This window comes from Leuresthes tenuis, unplaced genomic scaffold (assembly GCF_036924035.1).
Source record: "Leuresthes tenuis unplaced genomic scaffold, fLeuTen1.0.hap1 SCAF_22, whole genome shotgun sequence".
Classification (NCBI taxonomy): Eukaryota; Metazoa; Chordata; class Actinopteri; order Atheriniformes; family Atherinopsidae; genus Leuresthes; species Leuresthes tenuis.
In genome coordinates this window covers 10225876-10248028 of record NW_027325376.1, presented here as the reverse complement: position 1 = coordinate 10248028, position 22153 = coordinate 10225876, and the positions used below count along the sequence as shown (strand labels likewise).

At 40.0% G+C, this 22153-nt stretch overlaps 2 protein-coding genes across 2 annotated transcripts in view; both read left to right on the top strand.

Annotated features, from left to right (window-relative positions):
* Positions 1-5796, top strand: part of LOC140281757 (ADAMTS-like protein 1) — an 89926-nt gene extending 84130 nt beyond the window's left edge. The window contains exons 9-14 of the mRNA XM_072376247.1: positions 2285-2396; positions 2572-2710; positions 2816-2866; positions 2982-3186; positions 5472-5619; positions 5708-5796. Coding sequence (XP_072232348.1) covers positions 2285-2396; positions 2572-2710; positions 2816-2866; positions 2982-3186; positions 5472-5619; positions 5708-5796 — 744 coding nt within the window. The remainder of the gene's footprint in view (positions 1-2284; positions 2397-2571; positions 2711-2815; positions 2867-2981; positions 3187-5471; positions 5620-5707) is intronic.
* An 11040-nt stretch (positions 5797-16836) lies between these two features.
* LOC140281758 (ADAMTS-like protein 1) lies at positions 16837-21727 on the top strand. The gene is made up of 7 exons (XM_072376248.1): positions 16837-16951; positions 17034-17156; positions 18389-18518; positions 18693-18897; positions 19068-19177; positions 19258-19478; positions 19809-21727. The coding sequence occupies exons 1-7, from the start codon at positions 16924-16926 to the stop codon at positions 19916-19918; spliced, it is 927 nt and encodes a 308-aa protein (XP_072232349.1). The 5' UTR covers positions 16837-16923; the 3' UTR covers positions 19919-21727.
* The last annotated feature ends 426 nt before the right edge of the window (positions 21728-22153 follow it).

Here is a 22153-nt window from a genome sequence, read left to right as displayed (position 1 = left end):
TTGATTAGAATTGATTTAATTATAGACACTGGAAACAGCTGCGCACATCACATTATACACTCTATTTTCTTGTCTATTTGGAATGGATTATTCCATACATGCACAATAGATCAACTTGTTAATCTCATTTTTTCTGTTTTTGTCAATTTAGAGTCCATTTTTAACACACATCCAGGAATGTGGCCACTGCTACAGCAGTCCGTCTGCTGCATCTAGTCGAGGGAAGACCAAAACTCAACTAAAAGGAGAAAAATTTAGGGCTGAAGTGGAAAAAAAGCACAGTTTGCAGTGAGGCCTAGTGTTGCCTCATGTAAAAAAAACTTTTCCATATGAACTATCAAGCTTGTGTTTTGGTGACTAAAAAGATCCACTGCACTTACTGAAGGTGCACAATTAGCTAGTAAATATTTAGTGTCAAAATGATTACATAACTAGAAACAATAAACTTCTCAACAATAAGCTCCCCCTGCCCCCCAAAAAAAGATCACAGTCAGCTTCCCTATTCTGAACGGCTGACATCACATAGAACTCTCTGTTGTCTTTTTCTCTGTTTTATTAAAAAATGTCATTTTTACCAAGAAAAACTTAAAATGGTTAAGCCTTGCCAAACTGGGCTCAGATAAGGCTTTTATTTATGAACTCTAGCCGAACCTCTCTGTGTTAAGCAGAGTGCAAAGCAGATCTAGTTTCATATGTTTAGATTTAAAGATATTGGAGTATGTGTGAGCCACTTGAATATGAAATTCAAATAGCTCTCTTGTCTACTCGGCCTCCTTAAGGGACAACATGTGTTGAAGCACTGTGCATGCATTAATGGTATTACAAATAGCTCCAAACCTAGAAGCTGGTTTGGCTTGATAAAGTTTCTCCATAGTATAAACGCCTCTCGATGAATACATCTGACAGTCATGTGTCAAATGTTTTACTCATGTGTTAAAATGTCGATTCACATAAGAATTTCAGTAGTTTTACAATGCCACAGACAATTGGGCTACAGCATGTTTTTCTGCTTCGTCAAGTGAGTGGACATAAAAAATTATTCAGGCCACAGCCTCGGAAACGTCTGTGAAAACTTCCCCCCTCGTAAATACGAGTCAGGACCGGACAATAAATAGGAAGTGAGGAGACTGAAATCTGAGGAGCTGTAAGGGCATAATTTTCTGATCTGTTTGAAGGCACACAGCCAGGTTATGTCACGGTGCTGGAAAATAAGTTTGGACAAATGGATAATCATCTTAGAAAGCTGTAGTCAGTCTTTCCACAGTAAACACATGAATGTCAGTGAAAGGCAATAAGAGTTTTATTTATACTCTAAGTATTCTTGTAATGTGTTAGTGGTATTTTTTTTTCAAAATATACAAAATGTTTTTGATTAATGGGCTGTCAACAGAGAGACCTGCAGTTTAATTTCCACTGAAAAGAAACAGACGAGAACCAAAAGCAACACAATCTGAGTACAATGGTTTGAATAATGCTAGATTTAATAGACTCTTAGCGAGATGTGACCAATGCCCTGTCTAAAGGTAGTTTGCTGCTTCAGCATACAAATCAAAGCACTGTATGGGCTGCCATTAACATCTATTTTAAGTCCTGAATGGGGATTAGTTGAAATTTTGTGTTACCCATTGCTAATTGAGTGATGCTTTTAAATATTTTGATAAGATTAAAGCAAAACAAAAAATAAGTCACACTTTAATTGCATTCAGCTGCATGGTAGCACAAAATGTTTAGCATCTAGTTAGCGTAGATCATGGTTTAGCTAACTTTGCGTGCTGATTTGGTCCCTATTAGTAAAATAAATGCCATTAAATGAGTTAACTCAGAACATCAATTTTTATCAAAACTGGCTTCAACTGGTTGACTCTACAGCTCCATGTAAGATCAACTGCAAAGGAAAATACTTTGAGAGCACTGACGTGAGTTTATAGAATCATGTGATTTATGTTCCTGACAATCCAGGTTTTAAATCACATTAAGCAATAAAGAGTAACAGCCGCATTAAGATATGTTAGAAATGAACTGTCTATTTACTCTTCAAATATTAGATCACAAGTACATGACAGCCCTCAAGTCCTTTCAACATACCATTCAAATGTAGATAGATGTAAATTTCTACTTCTTGTTTTGCCCGATAGAGACAAGATGACCAGTTAGGAATAAGTATTGCAAAAAAGATGACCCAAGCAGTGAGGAGAAAGTGTTGTCATTTCATAAAATTTAAAAATCTCATTATAAAATCTCTGAAAATAATTTTAAGGTGAACCTGGAACTATTGTTTTCGCAGGTGGAGCTTGCCAGTGGAGCAGACAGCGTGGTCCAATACATCTACTATCAGCCCATCATCCACCGCTGGAGAGAGACTGACTTCTTCCCCTGCTCTGTCACATGTGGTGGAGGTAAGCACCATCTAGGTATAAACAGTGGCCAGCAATATTTTCAACCAAATGACAGAAAACAAAGAAATGAATATGTTTTCTTACTTCTGAATGGAGACAAAACCTTTGAGTGTTGAGTTTGAGTGTTCTGCTTGTCTTGGCTGACAGTTTCACATTCAGATTGTTTTGTCTGCAGGTTACCAGCTAACCTCTGCAGAGTGCTTTGATCTACGGAGTGGTTGGGTGGTTGTGGACCAGTATTGCCATTATTACCCCGAGAACATCAAACCAAAACCCAAACTGCAGGAGTGCAACATGGAGCCCTGTCTGGACAGGTTGGGTTTTAGTATCCTAAGTGGATTTAACTGGACTGTTTAATGTCAGCAGCACAACTTTCACTCTAAATCCTGATGTTGAACTTATTTGTTTCTGTGTTGCAGTGATGGCTACAAGGAAATCATGCCATACGACCTTTACCACCCCCTGCCTCGGTACGTAGTCACCAGCTGTGACATAATTCATTGACACTCTCAAGCACAGCACCAATCCTGACATCAACTGATATTCATATGTCATTTCATGACATGTGACTTTTAATTATGTCAGATGGGAGAGCAGTCCCTGGACAGCCTGCTCCACCTCCTGCGGTGGGGGCATCCAGAGTCGCTCGGTATCATGTGTGGAGGAAGACATGCAGGGAAACATAACTCCTACGGAGGAGTGGAAGTGTCTTTACTCTCCAAAGACAGCTATCCTGCAGCCCTGCAATGATTTTGATTGCCCCACCTGGCTGGCGCAGGAGTGGTCACCTGTAAGTACCCACCTTTGTTCTGTTTTCAAATTTGGTTTCCTGAAAGCAAGTTGAAGGTGTTTCATGATTCAAGGTGCCAGTCCTCATTTGTGTAACCTTCTTATAAAGAGACAAAGACAAAGTTAACCGAACAAACTGCAATGATCCTCTTAAAGGTGGAGCCAAGGCAAAAGACTCTTCGGTGCTGTGACAGTCTTGAGTTAGATCAAAGTGGATTCAAAATGCAGACCGTTAAGAAGCAGCCAGGTGGAAAGGATCAAAAGATTTTATGAAAGACCCAGAAAGATGCAGGGTATGAAATATAAGAACAGTCTCGAAGTAATGCATTAACAAAAACATAAATGGCAGGGGAGAGGAAGCAGAATCCAAACTGAAGTCCAAAATCAGGCATGTTAAACTGAGTACAGGAGGAAACCGGAGAACCAGGGGACCAGCATTAAGGATATGGCAAAAGTCGAAAGTTAAGTGCTATAAAAATCTCTTGGTAGGTCTGATATGAGCATCTTAAAAAATGCTTATTTATCCTTGTAAATCAACATAGAGAGTCTGACTTGACCTGTGGAAATAAAAAGAAAATCCTGATTAACTATCATAAACTCTCTTCACGCTCAATAGACATTTTATTTTAAGATTTCTTTTTTTTTTTGGCTCAAGCAGCAACTTGTATGCGACAGGAACACTTGCAACTGCTCAGGATAAAACTTATCTTACTTTGTGATAAATAGTGGTACTGCTAATCCCAATTTGACTCCACTCAATAGGACATACACGGTGATTCTAATCTCTGTGCCATTACAAACAGATAACATCACTGCAATGTATCTGGATCGCTGTAACCCACTCGGTCAGGTTAACTTCAAACAAACTTCATACCATATATGTTCAATACAACTTCCTCATTAGCATTTTTTATTCTGCCTCACCAGCTAAACGGTCACATGCTGAAGCCCAGGCGTCCAGATTTGTGGGCCCCTTAAAACATGGGATGCTGTTTGTGTAGCACATTCTTCCTCTGCCTTTAAAATGCTTGTTTTGGCGGAAGAGACATAACAAATTTCTGAGCAGAGACTTGAAGGGATTTTTGTAATTCTCAATCGTGAGTTACAGAATGAGACAATTACAAGCAAATATGAGCAAAAATACTTTAATGTGAAAAAGAAAAAACACCCTCTTTCGATCCCAAGGTTTTATATATCAGGACATAATGAAAAAACATCTGATCTTAAACGAGGTACTCATGATTTGAACTTCCTTTTGCAGCAATATCTTGAAGTAATCATTTTCTATTTAATGTTATCAGTCTCTCATGTCATTCCGGAGGAATTTTGGCCCACTCTTCTTCATAATGTTGCTTCAGTTCATTTAGGTTTGTGGGCATTTTTTATACACAGCTCTCTTGAGGTCCCATTGCACCATTTTAATTAAGCTTGGCCCATTTTTTGTCAAGCTATATCTGTCAGGCAAAAAGCCTCTCATTTGACTGTAGAATTCTTGGTATACAGAGGAGTTCATGGTCGACTCAATGACTGCAAGGCGTCCAGGTCCTGTGGCTGCAAAACAAGCCCCATTCATCAGCCCTCCACCTCCGTGCTTGACAGTAGGTATGAGGTGTTTGCTGATGTGCTGTGTTTGGTTTTCTCCAAACGTGCTGCTATGCATTACGACCAAACATCTCCACTTTGGTCTCATCTGTCCAAAGGACATTGTCCCGGAAGTCTTGTTGCTTGTTCAGATGCAGCTTTGCAAACCAAAGCTATTTTGCCATGTTCTTTTTAGAGAGAAGATGCTTTCTCCTGGAAACCTTTCCTGCAACAAATGCTTCTCTAAGATCATTGCAGATGTCTTTTGTCCCTGGCAATGTGTTAACACATACCTGAATGCTTCAAACCAGCAACCTGCCAAAACCTCTGCTTTTATAAAGGTGCTCACACCTGACTGCGACTTACCCTTCTAATTCCCGGGATAAGAATATACTTAGTTTTTCACATACTGCTTCAGCATTTAGGCTTAGTTTTTTGTTGTATTTTATATCATAATATTGACATAGATTAATATGTCATATATTGTTGGGAATCCAAGGTTGTGTTTTCCTAATTTTAAAGAACTGATGAGGACTCAAAGATTTATTTCATTATGTCCTTTTACGTAAAAATCTTGAAACTGGAAGAGGGTAAACTCTCTTTTCTACACTACTGTATGCAACCATACTACTTTTCCAAAGTGAAAATGGAATGGTAGGCTTGCTATCAATCAGTAATGAAGAGTTTGTCACCTGTCACTATCAGTGCACAGTGACCTGTGGTCAGGGTCTGCGCTACAGAGTGGTGTTATGCATCGATCACAGAGGACTCCACGCCGGAGGCTGCAACCCTACCACCAAACCCCACATCAAGGAGGAGTGTCTGGTTACAGTCCCCTGCTACAAGTCCATAGGTGGGTGTGTTTTGTCATATCTAATGTCTGAGCCCTATTTCTAAATGTTCTCATGCGATGTTCAGCATTTCTGTGCACTTTGATTCAGATACACTACCTGTTGAAGCGAAACCTGTGTGGCATAAACAGGCTATTGAGCTGGAGGAGGAGGTGTCTGTGACAGAGGACCCAACGTGAGTACCAATCACACGCATCAATGGCATCAAAGTGCATTAGGACATCTGAATTTCTTGCTTCCTTTTAAAACAATAAATTGCAATTCAAGTTTCAAAATGTTGCTGGGATAGGCTCCAGCCCACCCGCGACCCGATTAACGGACTGTCGGTATAGAAAATGGATGGATGGATGGAAGTTTCAAAATGTGTTTGAAAAAAAAACAGAGTTGCTGAGCTCAGGTGTTTGGGTCTTCTGAGAATTATCATGCAAGTGCTAAAACGATGCCAGGATCTTGCATGTTTGTAACCTTAAAAGAAAAGGGGAAGTTTACAGTAATAAATTCCCCCTTAACAGAATTTGCCACTCCTCAGAGGTAAAAAAGCAAAAGTGATTTCCCAGATACATTATTTTTACAACAACTTTCAAAGCGACAAATCTTAGTCAGACAGACCTATCTGAAAGTGAAATTGAAACAGACAGGCCTGAGTGTTGCCATGAAACCACCACAGTATCATGGTCGTGTTCACGTCAGCAGCAATTTTCATCAGCTCAAAGTCTAAATGTACAACCACACTTGTTTTGACGCTGGTCAAATAATGCACCCGTCTGAGTTCTAGATGCCAAATGTTTGTTTTGCTCCAGTGAAAGGGTGTGCAATGAATACGCTGTGTGAGGGTATTTAAGGCAAAACTGAAAAGACGAAAGGAGAAAAAACATCTTTTTGAAAACCTTTATACGGTTCAGTCACTGCATTACCTCAGCAAAGCTTATGATCTTCCAGATGTTCTTGTCCCACATATTAATGGAATAACAATGGCTGTCCTCTGAAGATAGACAATATTTGGACTCTACCTTGTGTTTTGCATGACTTGCATTAGAAATCATGTTAGCCAGCTCACAACATCTGTTACTCTGACTTATCTTTGGAGCAAGATAGGGGTAGAGAGAGAAATGCCAAAGCACATGATTTTATAATTTAGTGAAGAAAAAAGAAAAGCATTCACAAGCCAATAACAATATGTGCCTACCACTTAAGGCCAGGTTTCCTGTTTTGGACTTACTGCACCTTTATTGCCAGGTCTGACTGCCTGTGTACAACCACTGCTGTGCAACTGCTCAAAAAATTAAACCCATTCACGTTCCACAATCTAGACTAATTTATTTTTTTTGAAAACCATAAAAAAATACAGTATTTCTATTGATGGAATTTTAATTGATAGGATTATCATGGGGCTTTGGTGGATTTAACAAAAATGTGTTGTTTCCTGCCATGAAAGAAATGGAGGTTGTTTTTGAACTGACAGATGTACTTTAACTACGCATGAAGAGAAACATTTCTGTGGGCTTGCTGTTGACTTTGTTGTTGCTGGTCCAAGGTCTAACTGCCAGTGATTCATTTGTTTGTCCAGAACACAACGAGTCCCAGAGTGCTCATAAAGAGCCAACCTTGCTGCAATTATAAGTTCTTTATTGAGGTATCTTATAAAACAGCATGGGGCTTTTGTATTGTGGTCAGACAAGATGGAATGCTGCACATAAGTGAAAGCTGCTGCGTTAGGTGTTAGTGGTACCTTTGTGGTATACATGTACAAATTGATATAAATACATATGTATATATCCTGATTTTGGAAAGTAAACCAAAAGGTCCTTTTCAATATTGGAAAATAATAGAAGCATGTACTATCAGTTGTGATTTAGAATGGAAAATTTCACTGGTGGCTTTACTTTTAAAAATGTACTGAGATTTTCTATACACGCTTAATCTAATTCATATTTATCCAACTGTTCAGGCTCTGCACTTAAGCCTATCTAATTTGAAAAAGAAAAAAAACGTTAGTGCATGATAAGTCAGGCTATTTGATTTGTTGCCGCCTCTGCTGCTACTTGAAAAAGTTGAACTATTCTCAGCTTTCTACTGCAAGCTACTCGAGCAAAGTGAAGCAACAGACACAAAATTCAATTCTGCAACACCAAACATAGCTCAATTCCAATGAAAAGACAAGGCTGTTGACAATTGAACCATGTACATGGGAATGCAGCTAATTTGATTTTAAAATTGAAGCAGTAACAAAGTCACCATATAATGGCAAGTGTGGCGTGCATGTCCTCAACAAAAGATTCTTTTTTTCCATATACTGAAAGACTCCACTGAATGCTTTTGTGACTGCATGATATGAGAACAATGATCTAACGATTATAACATATGCTCAGAGATCGATGAAATGATAAAGCGTCTCTTTCCAAAATTTATTCAAGACCAGCTGGCTGGGAAATCTGTATCAGGACTGAGGACTGCTTTCATTTGTTTACGACAAGAAAGCATTCAGAGGGGATCTCAGGTGCACAGTTTGCTCCAAAGGGTATTTTTTAGTCCAATTTTCCACTACAGCCACACTTGAACATAACAATTAAATTCAATTCAATTCAGTTTATACATATAGCGCCTAATCACTACAAATGTCATCTCAAGGCACTTCAGTGATACAGTCCAATTCAAGCCAATTAGAGTCCAATTAATTTTCCAATCAAACACCACGAAGACTGAAGGAGAACATAGATCTAGCATGAAAAAGGGTGTTAAGCTCTCCTAAATCACCAGGTATAAACATCATAAAATGACTTCAGATGCAATGTTGATGGCGTGATTTTCCCTCCTTGATCCTTCAACAATGTAATGTTTTCATTTTAGACAACGTTTTGCCATGCTTCTGTCAATGAAATGTAAAGTTCAAAGGGATTCAAGTGTCTTTCCATCTCAAGCTTTCGAGTTCCATTACTTCTCCTATGAAGTTCTAAAGCTGATAAAGTGGTGGAAGTGTCAGGGTTTGGAGTTTTTCCTTCTTTTATCCATTGTTTCAGATGAAGGAGGAGGTGCATGAAATGAAATAAGAGCCGTTTATCCAAGAATAGCTAATCTCTAATGCTTTACAGCTGTTCAATTAATCACAGCAGGACTGTATTTCATAAATACTCCATGAGTTTATGAACCTAGCAGCGAATAAATAAAACCTGTTTATGTGGAATGCTAAAAAACATATGAATTTCTGTCAAATTGTTTTTAGGAGAACAGAGCTGATCTGGAGACAGTTCTGCTTTTTCAGGCTTATATGTGTAGGTTATGTGAGCACGAAAGTTTTCTTTATAGCCATGTTTTATCGTGCTTTTTATATTTCCTCAAACCTGCTGGCCGTTCTCTGCAGCTTCATTCCTGGTCCCTGGCAACCCTGCAGCAAGACATGTGGCGCTGGGACACAGCAACGGACCGTCAAATGCCAGGTGTTGCTGTCCTTCTCCCAGACCGTTGCTGACCTGCCTGATGATGAATGCGAGGGGGTCAAACCTGCTTCAAGCCAGCCCTGCTATCGTACTCCCTGCTCTGGAGGACTGGGTCGTGGAGGCGGTGAAGAGGAGGAGGAAGAGGATGAAGAGGGCAAGAGACCACAAAGAGAAGAACTACACGACTGGGAGTATGAGGGGTTGACGGAGTGCTCAGAGAGTTGTGGTGGAGGTATGGGTCTATATTCATCTCTCTGATGTGAGAAAGGACAGACAGAGAAGTAAAAGAACATAAAAGAGAAAATGAAAAGGTACCCAAGGATAACTACTAATATACAGCGATGCCAGTACTAGGAGGCTATGCAAAATCTGTTGCATGCTAACATGCCCTCATAAGAGTCAAAAGATTAGTAGATATGTTGTATGCCTCTTATTGTGATATTATTAGGTTATAGTCCAAAGTACAAGACAAACCTAATGAGCTATCACCCAAGTTATTTGAATTCAGAGGATAGGATACAGTGGCATGCAATTTTCTTTTCTTTATCTGAAGAGCATAGTGGGGAAAAGAATGCCTGATTTCCAAAAGACCAAAAGAAAAGTTGCACATCTTTAATATACTTAATATACATAATTATTCCATATTTTACTGCTTTAAAAACAAAAAAGGAGAAAAAAAAAACAGACTGACAGCCCCTGCCTGACATGCACATGCTTTTTGTTGCCAACTTAGAGTTTTTCAGGTCTTATTTGGGGCATTTTTGGTCCATTCCTCCAGAAAACAACTTCTAGTTCTTTGAGTTTTTTAAGCCATCTTGCATTCACTGCTCTTTTCATGTCAGCCCACAGATGTTCTAGTCATGTTTAAGTTGGGGCCAGTGAGGCCCATGGAAGAACCTTCAGCTTGCACCTCTTGTGCAGTCTATTGTGTATTTTAAGGTGTCTTTAGGATCTGTACACCATCCTCTTTTTGTCTTCAGCTTTTCATCTTTTTTTTTTTTAGTTTTTAACAGAGGAATGTTTGCCTCCAGAATTTGCTTGTAATTATTTAAACGCATTGTTTCCTTTTCCAACAAGTTGCAAGATATCCCCGTAGCACCTCTTGTCGTCACTTATTGAAGAGGTGTTCTTTTAATGAATTTCTTCACTCTTCTTTCTCTAAATGTGCTTTTGCTCAAGGTGGCCAAAAAAGTCATTTTAAACTTAATCAAAACTTGTTTCTGAAATTCATCAGGCTTCTTTGTATGTGCATTCAAAGACTTCTGCTTTTGGATTTTGTGGGAAGGATGCAGGAAATATCTTTTTCTGATGGTTCTTTCAACAAGTTCATATTTGTCCAGGTACTGCTGCACAATAAATATGACCTAAAGTGCTCCAGGACTCCAGAGTCTGCCAAATCCTCCTCAAGGTTTCACCATTAAATGGGCAGTTTGATTTGTCTTTCTAACAATCCTGAGAAGAGCTCTCAGAAAGTTTAGATTTTTCAGGACTCGACCTGACCTCCCCTGTTATCTGTCTTTCCTTATTCTCCTGACAAACGGAGGAAACAACTTCCTGCAAATTGTCTTTATCTTCTTCCAGCCTTCTCTTGCTTTGTGAACGTCAAATATTTTCATTTTTAGTGTGCTTGGCAGCTTCTTAGAGGATCCCTTGCCCACTATTTGACTGAAGTTTTTGAATTTTGCATCACCCTGACTTTCCCAACAATTTTCTCTAACTTTCTGACCAGAAAGAAGCCAAAGAAGTCATAGTCCCAGCAACCTTATTAAGGTCAGAGACCGTAAGGAATTGGAGAGTTGCCCTCCAGTTTCAGACTAGATCTAAGAGGTGCACCAATAAATGTTGTTGTCCTCATAGCCCCCCTGTTAGTGTGGCTAAAAATAAGAGAGGAGATTCATAGATCCTGATACTGAAATTGTCATTAAACACCTCCGGGATCTTACTTTAACCTCATTACAGAATAGTTTTACTGTATGGATACAGCAAATACACCATATTGACATGTTTGATTGCACTGTAAATTCTGAGCTCCTTCGGTGTCTCTGAAGTTGCCATATCATGATGAATCTGAAATGTTCTTGTGTTAGCTAGTGGCCTTTTGTCAGTGGATGACGAAAGCCATGCCAGTGTTGACTTTGAGTAAGAAATACCATGGTTAATTCTGAAAGTCACGCTTCTCAGGCGCTCACAGCAGAAGTGAATACTCTGCCAAACGCAGACAGATTTCATAAACATCCTGCCAACATGCATTGAGGTTCCCTTTTATCTCCACACTTCCACATCCAGTCCTGTTTACCTGCACCAAGTGTCTTTGAGCTAAATGTCTGCACTAGTGCACATTTGGAACTGACTTTCTCCACACTGACGTAGGCTTTATCAGTGTTCATATGTGTGCGTGCACTCTCAAAAACCCAACAAACCCCCATTCGGGGATGATTACAGAGCGGTATCATATGTCACACACACACCCCGAGGCTACGCTCCTGTGGACCATCACACCATTCTGGTGTTTGAAGTGCCTCCTTCATGGTTTTCATCTCAGCAGACAACAAGATTTACGATGCTTTTGATATGACGATACATAAGTCGTTATCCACAGCTCAGGCAGCTGCACTGTTATAATTTTTATTGTGCATTTATAGAGAAACCTCATGTCTGGGTTTTTCATTTCTGCCCGCTTGGAGTGCTCCAAATATATGCATCATAATTTGTAAGCAAGATATTCTTAACGAGAACATTATGTGCATTTGAATCTATATGGGAAATCCAATAATGGGACAGAATACACATGCATAATATCACTCGCGCTCCATTGGTCATCATATGTATCTGTACTGTGCTGTCTAACTCCAGGGGTGCAAGAAGCTGTGGTCATCTGCCTGAACAAACAGACCAGAGAGGCAGCTGACCAAAGCCTGTGTATGAGCTCCAGCCGGCCCCCGCCACTACTCCAGGACTGCAAAACTCAACTCTGCCCTCCCAGGTACCCTGAAACCCACATACAGACATCTTCATCCCAATTATTATCGTTTAAACATAGTTTAAAATGGTTTGTGCATGAACATTAAAATTAACTTTGATGGATGCAGTAAAAATAAGGAGGAAACGGGTTTTTTGGGAAATTTTTTGGCTGCATTTGGGAAGAAAGTATTAATTTAAAACTTGATTAAAACCAAGCTGCTTCGTAGTCTGCCAACAGTGTATCCTTAGATGTTTATGTACCATTTTGTGGATCTTTGATGCATTCCCAGGTTATACACATGCAACTACTTAAATCTCAAACTATCCAAAAAACACCATCTGGATCAGTTAATGTCTACTAACAGTTTGTTATGTGCAAAAGATACAAAAATATATTCAGATGCTTCTAATTCTTTTACAATGTCCGGCACAGACCAAACTATTTGAGACAATTAATTCACAATTCAGGTCACTTGAGTCCAAGTAATACACAAGAAGAATGATTGAGATGGATGGTTGTATCATCGAGAGTAGGAAACTGAGGCTTGTGGAATGTGATGAGAATCTGATGCACCAGGATCAGTGTCAGTGGTTAGCTATATACCTGCAAGGCTCAGATTTCGAAATTATTCTTGGAAGAACTTTTTCTAGATTTTTATCACTTGAGCTGATGTAGAAATATGGTGTTTGTTTTAGGTAAGCGGCTAATATTAAATAGCCCGTCTTGGCTTTTTTTCTTTTTTTTTCTGAACTAGAAGCAACCTTTAGTGACCACACAAGATGTCAACAGATTTTCCATTATAAGAGGAGCAGTTAACGTAGTAATATTGGTTACTAAAATCTCTTGAATTTGAGATTGTAAGAAGGTTTAGAAATCACTTAAGTTGTTGCTGCTGCAGTTTTGTTGATAGTTTTAAAATAAATATGTTATGCCTTTTTATCACAAGCTGATACAATTAGGTAGTAAATACATTTCTTGAATATACTTCAGTCAAAACATCACAGAAATAGAGCACACACAGTTCCTTTGACCACAATGCCAGTTTTAGGGTGTGAAGTGACCCTTTTGACTCAACGCCCTCTCTACCACATTTGAGATCCGTAGTACTCAGTTGCCCTTGAACTACATTATTACCATATGAGACAGCATACAGTAAATAGCCCGAGAGCTCACATTATCACTTGCACCAAACCAAACTCAGGTTATCACACACCAAACTGATTGGTCAAGAGTACTTAACTGGCAGTTTTATTCTCAAACACAAATCCTTAGTCTACTGTTTGGGCACAGTCAGTTGGCAGTGATCTATCTTTTAGTCACAGTCTCGTCATGATAAATGCGTTTAACTGGCCTGGGTTGTTAAAACACTCCAGTGTAGAATGTAACAGCAAGCTGGGTGGTTAATTCAGCTCATCAAAATTCACATTGTGCCTTCTCTGTTGCTTATTCAGCAAATTTCTGCAACCCCTTTAATTTTGCTGGCAAATTGTGGGGTCCTTAAATCCTGAACTTCACTGTTGGTCCATTTGCCTTTATTTTCAGCACCTAATATTCAGAACTGTTGATTATACGGGCTCCTTATCATCAAAGTTTATTTTGATAATCATCTTGCCTCTGATGATTGATTCAATGAAAAATGGGAAAAAGACATTTCCAACTTCCAACTGTGAAAAAAATAAAATACACCAATTAGAAGTCATGTTTCCCAGTTGGGATAAATGACATATAGAAAAAGACCAGGTAGAGCACTATTAGCTCGGTTATTCTTTAAGTGATCTAGATAACTGCTGATAAGAACTTGCTGCTACTAGCAAAGCAAAAAGCAATAGCAAATTAGTTTTGTATTTCTACTTCAGAGGTACAGCGAATCAAACTTAATTTGAACTTGAAGTTGAATAAAGATCGAGAGGCTGGATTTTTCTGCTCAGAGCTGGTAGGATGACATCGAAGTTCCCTCCAAATATGAACTGCTCACTGAGTTAAGTCACTACTTTCTCAAACAAGATTTGAAAAAAATAACTGATACCCAAATATATACTCTCAAGTGAAAATTAGCAAGTTTTTTCTTATCTCCCCTTAAACCTACATTATGAACATTTCGTCAAAACTTGCTTTTTCTCAAATCCATTTGTATTTCCATCAGTTTGAAGTGCAGAGTGTGAGCACTGTTGGAATTTGATAAAAAATAAAAGTAATTTTAATTAAACACAAAAACAGTGTTCTTAAACATAGTCCGAATTATGGCTAAACAGTGAGTGGATTTTATGGCAGGCCACACGTTTCAGGTTAACACCGCGCACATTGTCAATGCTCCACCACTCACACTCTTGTCCGAAAATCCGGAGGCTTGCAGGCTGGCCATGCCTGTTTTTCCAGGCCTTGAGTCTTGTTTTTACGCACAACAAACGCTGCATTGGGCTTGTTTCCTTTGGCCCTTTGCTCCCTCCCCAAGGCCTCCTCACTCTCCCATATTAAGCTACACTTTTTGGATAGTGTTCCCTCTGAAGGGGAACAACCATTGGATTAAGTTTGCGCTGGTCCGTGAACAGCCTTCATTCCCAATTCACCCTAGCCCCAGGACTCCTTGAACAAATGTGAATAGTTTTGAAATATCACTTAATCTGTCAAACCAAAAGTAAAGTTGCAGCAGCCTTGGTCAGAATCCAAAGGCTTAGAGCCATATCAAATGCTTGGATGCAGGCCTGAGATTGGAATAGGAATTCAAAGTTAACTTTGATGCAGGATTGATGACCAAGTTTAAAATAATGTTGAGCAACAACATAATACTGGTCCACATACTGTATGTCACCAGAAGAATTCAATTGGAGAAGGTATTGCATAGGGAGTTCTTACATATCATTGGTGTCAGTGGAAAATTTGAAACTTTCATGAAAATAATGAAAAAAAAAGTCAAGTCAAGCACTTTGACTGACTGATTTGAAATTAAGCTACATAGTATAGGCTATATATGTTACATGTACACAATATACTGTAGATTTGCCTCAGAGGATATTGGAACATGCTTTGATGAAGATATTTTTACAGGTGGGAAACAGGGGAGTGGAGTTCATGCTCTGCAACCTGTGGGGTTGGCCTGATGACACGCACAGTGGCGTGCACTCATCGGCCGTCTCGTGACAGTAACCACACTGCGGTTCTTAGGGATGAGGACTGTCAGAACCCCAAGCCCAGTCCAATCCAAGCCTGTAACCGCTTTGACTGCCCTCCTATGTGGGACACACATGACTGGGAACAGGTAAAGAATCTCATAATCGGATGTTCACTATCGTAACACCGCAGTAAAAACAGAGCATTTAGTACACATAACTCTTGGCAATTTTGTCTATGCAGTGCTCCCAGAGCTGTGGTGGTGGAGTTCAGAGGAGACGCGTGTTATGCAAACAGCGGTTGTCAGATGGCAGCATTCTGGAGCTGCCTGACACCTTTTGCCCCTCCAAAAGCCCTGCAAAGCAGCAGCCATGTGGCAAGCAGGCCTGTCCACCTCAGTGGGTCACAACTGACTGGTCCCAGGTAGCCTGCCTCTCTACCAGAAGTTACCCTGCTGATTTTATGTTGCTTAAGTCATCTATATATGATACTCTACAAGCTTTCCTCATTTTTATGCCATCCATATTGATTTATGTTTCCAGTGTTCAGTGTCCTGTGGAAATGGCATTCAGACTCTGCAAGCTTTCTGCAAAAAGCAGGGAGAGAATGGACAATATTGGACTATAAACCCCAAGAACTGTTCCATGGTGGCACAGCCCATCAGAATCCGGCCATGCTTTCCCAGGCACTGTGAAAGTAAGTGACACTATAGACAACTGCAAATGAAAGACGCATTTAGTACTAAGCAAGCATAAGCAGCTAAGATGTGTGTATTTAAAGCTCTTGTAAATTACAAATGTAACCTGCTAATTCAGTTGCAGACTCGCTGAAGCCGGATCCCACCATATTGGCCCAGAGGAAGGTTTACATCCAGTGGAGTAAGGGCAAAAAGGTACATTTAGTTGTTGGAGGGTATGCCTACCTCTTACCCTGGACAACTGTTGTCCTTCGCTGCCCAACCCGCCGCTTCCGAAAAGGACACATTCAATGGCTTAAGGAAGGGAAGCCCCTGGTAAACCTCCCACACCTCTCCATAAAATCACAAGGGTATGTGAAGATTCAACAGCTTCATTCATCCGATGCTGGGATTTACACATGCATCGTTGGCCATGCACAAGAACATTTGGTCCTACAGATCATTGGCAGCAAGCAAAAGCTCTCTGTTCCAGAGTCATGGCTGCTTGAAAGTGGACAAAATAAGGCTCGACAGCCAGATGTTGCGTCAACTGTTGGAAGATTCCAGGAGCAAGCGATCTCCCTCAACAAATATGACAATCTTGTAGAGCACTTACTTGAACTTAAAGGCTCTGTCCACATTGAAAAATACCTTTCGGACAAGCCTCTCTCAAGTGAAAAGAACGGGTCAACTCTGGAGGATGAGAGAGCGAGCAAAGAACTTTCCATCCCAGTCCTGCTCATTGCTGATAGCCACAGGCTTGATGAGATCATGCACCACCTCTCTGAAGGCCTGGAAGCACCACGAGGAGAACAACTCATCGCTCATTTGCTCAGTGAGCTCATCATGACAGAAGGCGAAACCAATGAGTCTACCCTTCATCCTCCAGAAAGCGCAGAATCTTCCACACAAGGACCACTCCTTTATAAGCCGAACATCAAAAGCCACACATCCAGAGGCAGAAACCCAATGATAATTCAGCGGCCTAAAAAGGTTGGTGTGGTCCCACAATCTCAAATGATTGCTTATGTGGGAAGGCCAGTTTTGCTCCAGAAACCAGTTGCTACGTTGGAGTTGAGGTGTGAGGCTCTGGGGGACCCTCAACCATCCCTAACATGGATGAAGAATGGGAAGCAGTTGCACTTCAGTAGAAGGTAAGAATTGCTCTTTGCATGGACTTTTGATGCCAATGGTGAAGCTGACTGTTATTATTTTGTCTTTGTGCTGGTAGAGTAGGCCTGTTGCCTACCGGCTCACTGAAGATCCAGTCTCCAGGGAAAGAAGATGAGGGTTTGTACACGTGTACTGCCAGAAATCGTCTTGGAAGCACATCTCTTTCGTCTTGGCTGCACATTACAGGTAAAGTACACACAGCTGAAATGTTTCAGTGTTAAAAGGTAAGGAAATGGCAATGTGGATGTGTAAATGCTGTTTCCAATTTAGGTTCTACACTTTGGAAAATTTACTTTATTGACGTCTTGAAAAAAGTAAATGAAAAGATTGATGCCATTCTTATCTCTGGTTGTAATATAGCTTCCACCAGAAGATGGTTAGCTTAGCATTGCCTTATGTATTTGAGCAGGACTGTAGCTAGTTTGGCTCAGTCATCAGAAAAACTGCCCTATCAAAATCTCTAAATAGTTACTTTGTGTGCCATTAATTTCAGGGGGGTTTGCAATAAACAGATGCTGAAAACATCGCTTTGAATTAGCTGAAAGCAGACAAATGGTGAAATCAGTACTGACCTGATGTCAAGTCAAGTTTGTCCTAATCTAGTTTCATGTAGTCCAGTTTACAGTAATTTGTGTTGTTCTTTTGTGGTTCAGGCTCAGAGATTCTGGGAAAGCATTCTTCCAGCTGAGAAACACATAGGCAAAAGAGTAACCACAGGCGGACAGATTCAGTTAGCTTTTATTTGCACTGGTGGCGCATTTGGCTGCATCAGTGATGGGGAATGTCCGGTGCACGTCACAACTCAGGTCATCGCTGAGCTGCGCTGCCCTTCATCTCCTCTGAGCATGATCAGTCACAAAACTGCTGCATTCTCATCAAAGCACCGCCAATGTGGATTTCTTGATTTCACTGCACTTTTCTTGCCCATGCGGCAACAATTACAGGTTCCAGGCAATGTTTCAAAGGAGATTAACTCGATGAACCCCATTCAGCTAATCTAAAAGGAATGGATAAAGAGACTTAAAAGTGCTTAAAATTGGCCCTGTTGTATTTTCTTATGTTTTAATTCAAAATCGGTTAAAGGCAATTTAATGGCTGTGCTCTTGAACACTTTATAGGTAGAGTTGGAGAAAAAGGAATGAAAGAATATATAATATACAAGGAAATTAACTTTGAGGCTTCCATCTCGTACCAAACAAGATTATCACTTGCAGAGATACAAGCCAGAGGAAAGTGACCACTGTTTGACACTATTGAAGTGACAAAATAATTATTTTTTTTCATTTCAATTTTGTTGAACTGAGGATTGCAGCCCTTAAAAAGATGAACTGTATGAAAATACCGACTTTTGAGGTTTTGCTTTTCTTTTAAATCCCAATAAATAACAACCTAAAACCTCAGATCTATCTGGTTTATTGTATTTTCAGGTGGTAAAGGAAGAAGCTGTGTCCACAGTGACAGTAAGGGAGGAACTGGCCTTGCTTGCTCTGTGAGGAGTAACAGCAGCCTGTCAGCCCAACTGTGCAGAGGACAAGCCTGCCCCCTCAGGTCAGTTGCTGCTAGTGCATGTTTGTGCTGTTGGAAACAATATCTTACATACATACATAAACATAAATATTATATACATACTACATAATATGCGTACATTTTTGGACCAAACTGAAAAGGCACGCTTATCGAATTTCAAAATAAAAAAACAAACTTTTCTTCTGGTTGGTTTAGGTGGCAGGTGGATGCTTGGTCACCCTGTTCCGCCACTTGTGGAAGTGGATCCCAGTCGAGAAATGTCCGCTGCATGAAGGGTTCTGAGGGCAGTTCGAAGGAGGTAGAGAGCAGGCAGTGCCTTGGAGCAGGGAGGAGACCCTCTAATACCAGGCTATGCAACATTCTGCCCTGTGGCAGATGGGTCACAACCTCCTGGGGGCTGGTGAGTCCACTTGTTCCTGAATAGAAACATGTCTCCACAAGCTTTAGTTTTAGGTGTAGTTTATATGAAAAAGTGTTGAATTTAGTTATGGTAGGCAGGCTTAAAAAAAGCTTTTAAAAATACTTTCACACTGAAAGATGAACTTAATTGTAATCTTGCTGAAATTCCAGTGTCATGGCCAGTGTGTGGGTCCCAGTTTGGCTACACGGCACCGATATGTTTACTGCCAAGACAAAAACGGTACCAAAATTCCTTCCAGAATGTGCTTTGGACTCAGGAGGTAAACATGTATTTCCAATTATGAGTGTATATTTTCTTGAATTGGTAATTCAAACTAATGTATAGTGGTTGCACTTTTAGGCCGAGCTCCCTGAAGAATTGCTCCACAGAGGCGTGTGCCCTGTACTGGCATGTAGGGCCGTGGACACAGTGTACTGCCACCTGTGGACGCCATGGCTTCCAGTCACGTCAGGTGACCTGCAAACACCATCGCACGGGCAAGGCCACACGAGAGCATCACTGCATGTGGAGGCCTCGCCCTTCCAGCTGGCGGCGATGCAATATTTTGTCCTGCGGCATAGGTGAGAAAAAGTTGTGCTGATGGTAAGTCGGAGGCATCTAGTTAATTAATTGTGGGCCAGGAAAGGGTTGTTGACTTTAAAATGTTCTTAAAATGATAACATATTGTGTAGGAAACTCAGTATAGTATAACTGCAAATTAATTTCCTGAAGTTCAGCGATAGAGAACTATTTTTAAGTTTGAACGTTGCCAAATATTACTACAAACAAAATGCTTGATTTGCCAATCATAAACCTAATAATTAGATTAATGAATAACTTAATAAATACTTTTGCTGATTTATATTTTTAATGTGTGATTGGATATCAGCTGTATTCCTTGTGTACTCCAGCAGGAGAATGTCGAGACAGTACGAGGTACTGTGAGAAGGTTCGACAGCTGGAGCTCTGCCCTCTGCCCCAGTTTAAGAGCCGCTGCTGCCATTCCTGCCGAAACACCTGAGGGGAAGGTGCGAAACAAGGCGTGTGGAAAACCTGGATAGGTCGGGGAAGGTGCCAGCGGCGACTTGAAACCTCTAAGCCCCCATCCTAACACCCAGCACTGTCCTCAGTGATCAGTCTTGGATGGGAATAGCTGAGTGTGGAGGAATGTTTGGTTTTGTCATACCCAAAGTGGTTGTGATTTTCTCTCCTTAAGGATGTGTGGGTTTGAATTTGAAAGCATTGTTACAAAAGGAAAGACTTGTCTGCTAATGAAGCCTTCAGTTTCGCTTCTTTCTTTTTCTTTTTTTTTTTTAGACCAGACGTTTACACAGTTTTTACCATCCAAATTGTGTGAATTTGAGGTAAATTTCCACTGTAAGCACTAGAAACTTGTGGTGACCACATACTTTCTGAAATGGAAACTTAGGGCACAAATGCATCGACTAATGACTTCCCCACATGAATAGAATCTGGTGTATTTTTGAGGTTTTTCCAACAATAAACATCAGAACTGCAACACCATGTTCAGAGATAGCACCAGTACAACAAAGGAGGGGTATGATAAGGAAATTCCCCATTAAATGTTAAATACAAACTCCATGATGATTAACAGACATGTTTGACCTCATACCGTAGATTTCTGGGTAAACCCATGAGCTTGTGATAACCACTGGATAGTTGTTTGTTTTTCTTTATCGCAATGGTCACGAAACAATGTTTAGATAGATTTGACGGGGAAACTCAGCACAAGAAAAACAGCATGAGGTTGCTAATAATCAGGAAGTTGCTAAAAGCCTAATATTTGATGCGTTTGATGTCAACCACGAGGGCGATGAATCACAGACTGTGCTATCATTTAAGATGATGTGTTGAGGGCAGGATCGCAGGTGTTTTAACCACCAGTTGTTGGCGGAATAGAAAGTAGGACAATATATAAAACTCGCATTCATTGGTTGCACTAAAGGAGGTGACTGAAGCAAATAATGTTTTAGAAAAGAAAAAAAACAAACTTATGTTGCACTCGGAACTCATCAAAGTCTTTGTTAAAAACATGGCTTGCAGAGTTGTTTTTCTTTTTTTGATTTCGTTTCTAAAGTTACATTGTGTAGATGTTTTTGTTTTGTGACATTTCTTAAAAAGTCTTCGTCAAAATGTCCTTTTAACCACTTTTTGTGACATTACAGCATGTTTAAGCGTGAGACAAGCGTAGTTGTTCCGCACTGATCTAATGCAGCCCAGTTTCATCCTGCCCACAATATTTTATTTCTGAAATCTTTAACATTTTAGCGAAAAGAAAAAGAAACAAGTCTTATCTTTGTTAGTTGTTTTAGAACTTCTCATTCTTCAGCGTACCTGATAAATAACACCATTGGGAACCTTGTAGAGCTTATTAATAATTAACCATGCTTACATTTATGTGCCAGATAAGCAGGTTTTGCACATCTGACTTTATGATGTCCTGATTATGTAATGATACATCCTCTACAGAAGCTTAGCAGGAGAAAACTGGGTCTTTCATTGAGTTGTGGATATTTCATATCACAGGAGGAAAATATCGTTAACATACTTATGCTTTTAAGTTATGTAGATATTTGATTTGTCATTTTTACTATTTATTTTCATGAGTTTTCTTGTGCATAGCTGTGTAAATAATTTCTGGGGTGGGGTTTTATACTTTTAATTACCCTGCAGCTAGTAGTATTGGACGTGCATGTAGGGGGAACCCTCTGCTGGTGACTTTATGTGTTGCTCTCTGCTCATGCCTGGTTTGTTGCAAAAAAAAAAAACAAGAAAAAAAAAAACAACTAAATACATTCCTTTTCATAAACTGCTTGTTGTGTTTCTGTTTTTGAATAAAAAATATGCCAGAATGAACAAGTCAAAGTGCTTCAATTTGTCTAAAATTGAATAATTTGTCTAATTTGTATTAAAAGAATGCTGGAATTCTATTTAAAGACCCTTACCGAGCTTACATTGAGCATTTAGGCAATGATATAGCCCACAAAACAGCACTGGGTAGTTGTACAACAAACTTGACAAAAAAGACTTTCAACACTGGTAACACTATTTCTAAACTACAACAGCACTTCCCCTTTCTGTGTGTAAAACAATCCAGAATTCAGTCCACGTTTCTCTTCTCTGGACGAAGGAACGTGTTTTCAGCAGAGCCTCGTAGTAAAGAGGAAACATCACTCGACAGCCACAATTTAAACTGGGACATCAGCTGATTAGAACTGTTTTTACTTGTAAAAAC

What these genes read in the sequence shown, in the direction of transcription:
- LOC140281758 (XM_072376248.1), top strand. Translation starts at nt 16,924, where the DNA reads ATGGGAAGCAGTTGCACTTCAGTAGAAG. An exon ending in GGACAAGCCTGCCCCCTCAG is followed by an intron (nt 18,519 to 18,692) that starts GTCAGTTGCTGC and finishes TGGTTGGTTTAG; the next exon opens with GTGGCAGGTGGATGCTTGGT. An exon ending in ATGTGCTTTGGACTCAGGAG is followed by an intron (nt 19,178 to 19,257) that starts GTAAACATGTAT and finishes TTGCACTTTTAG; the next exon opens with GCCGAGCTCCCTGAAGAATT.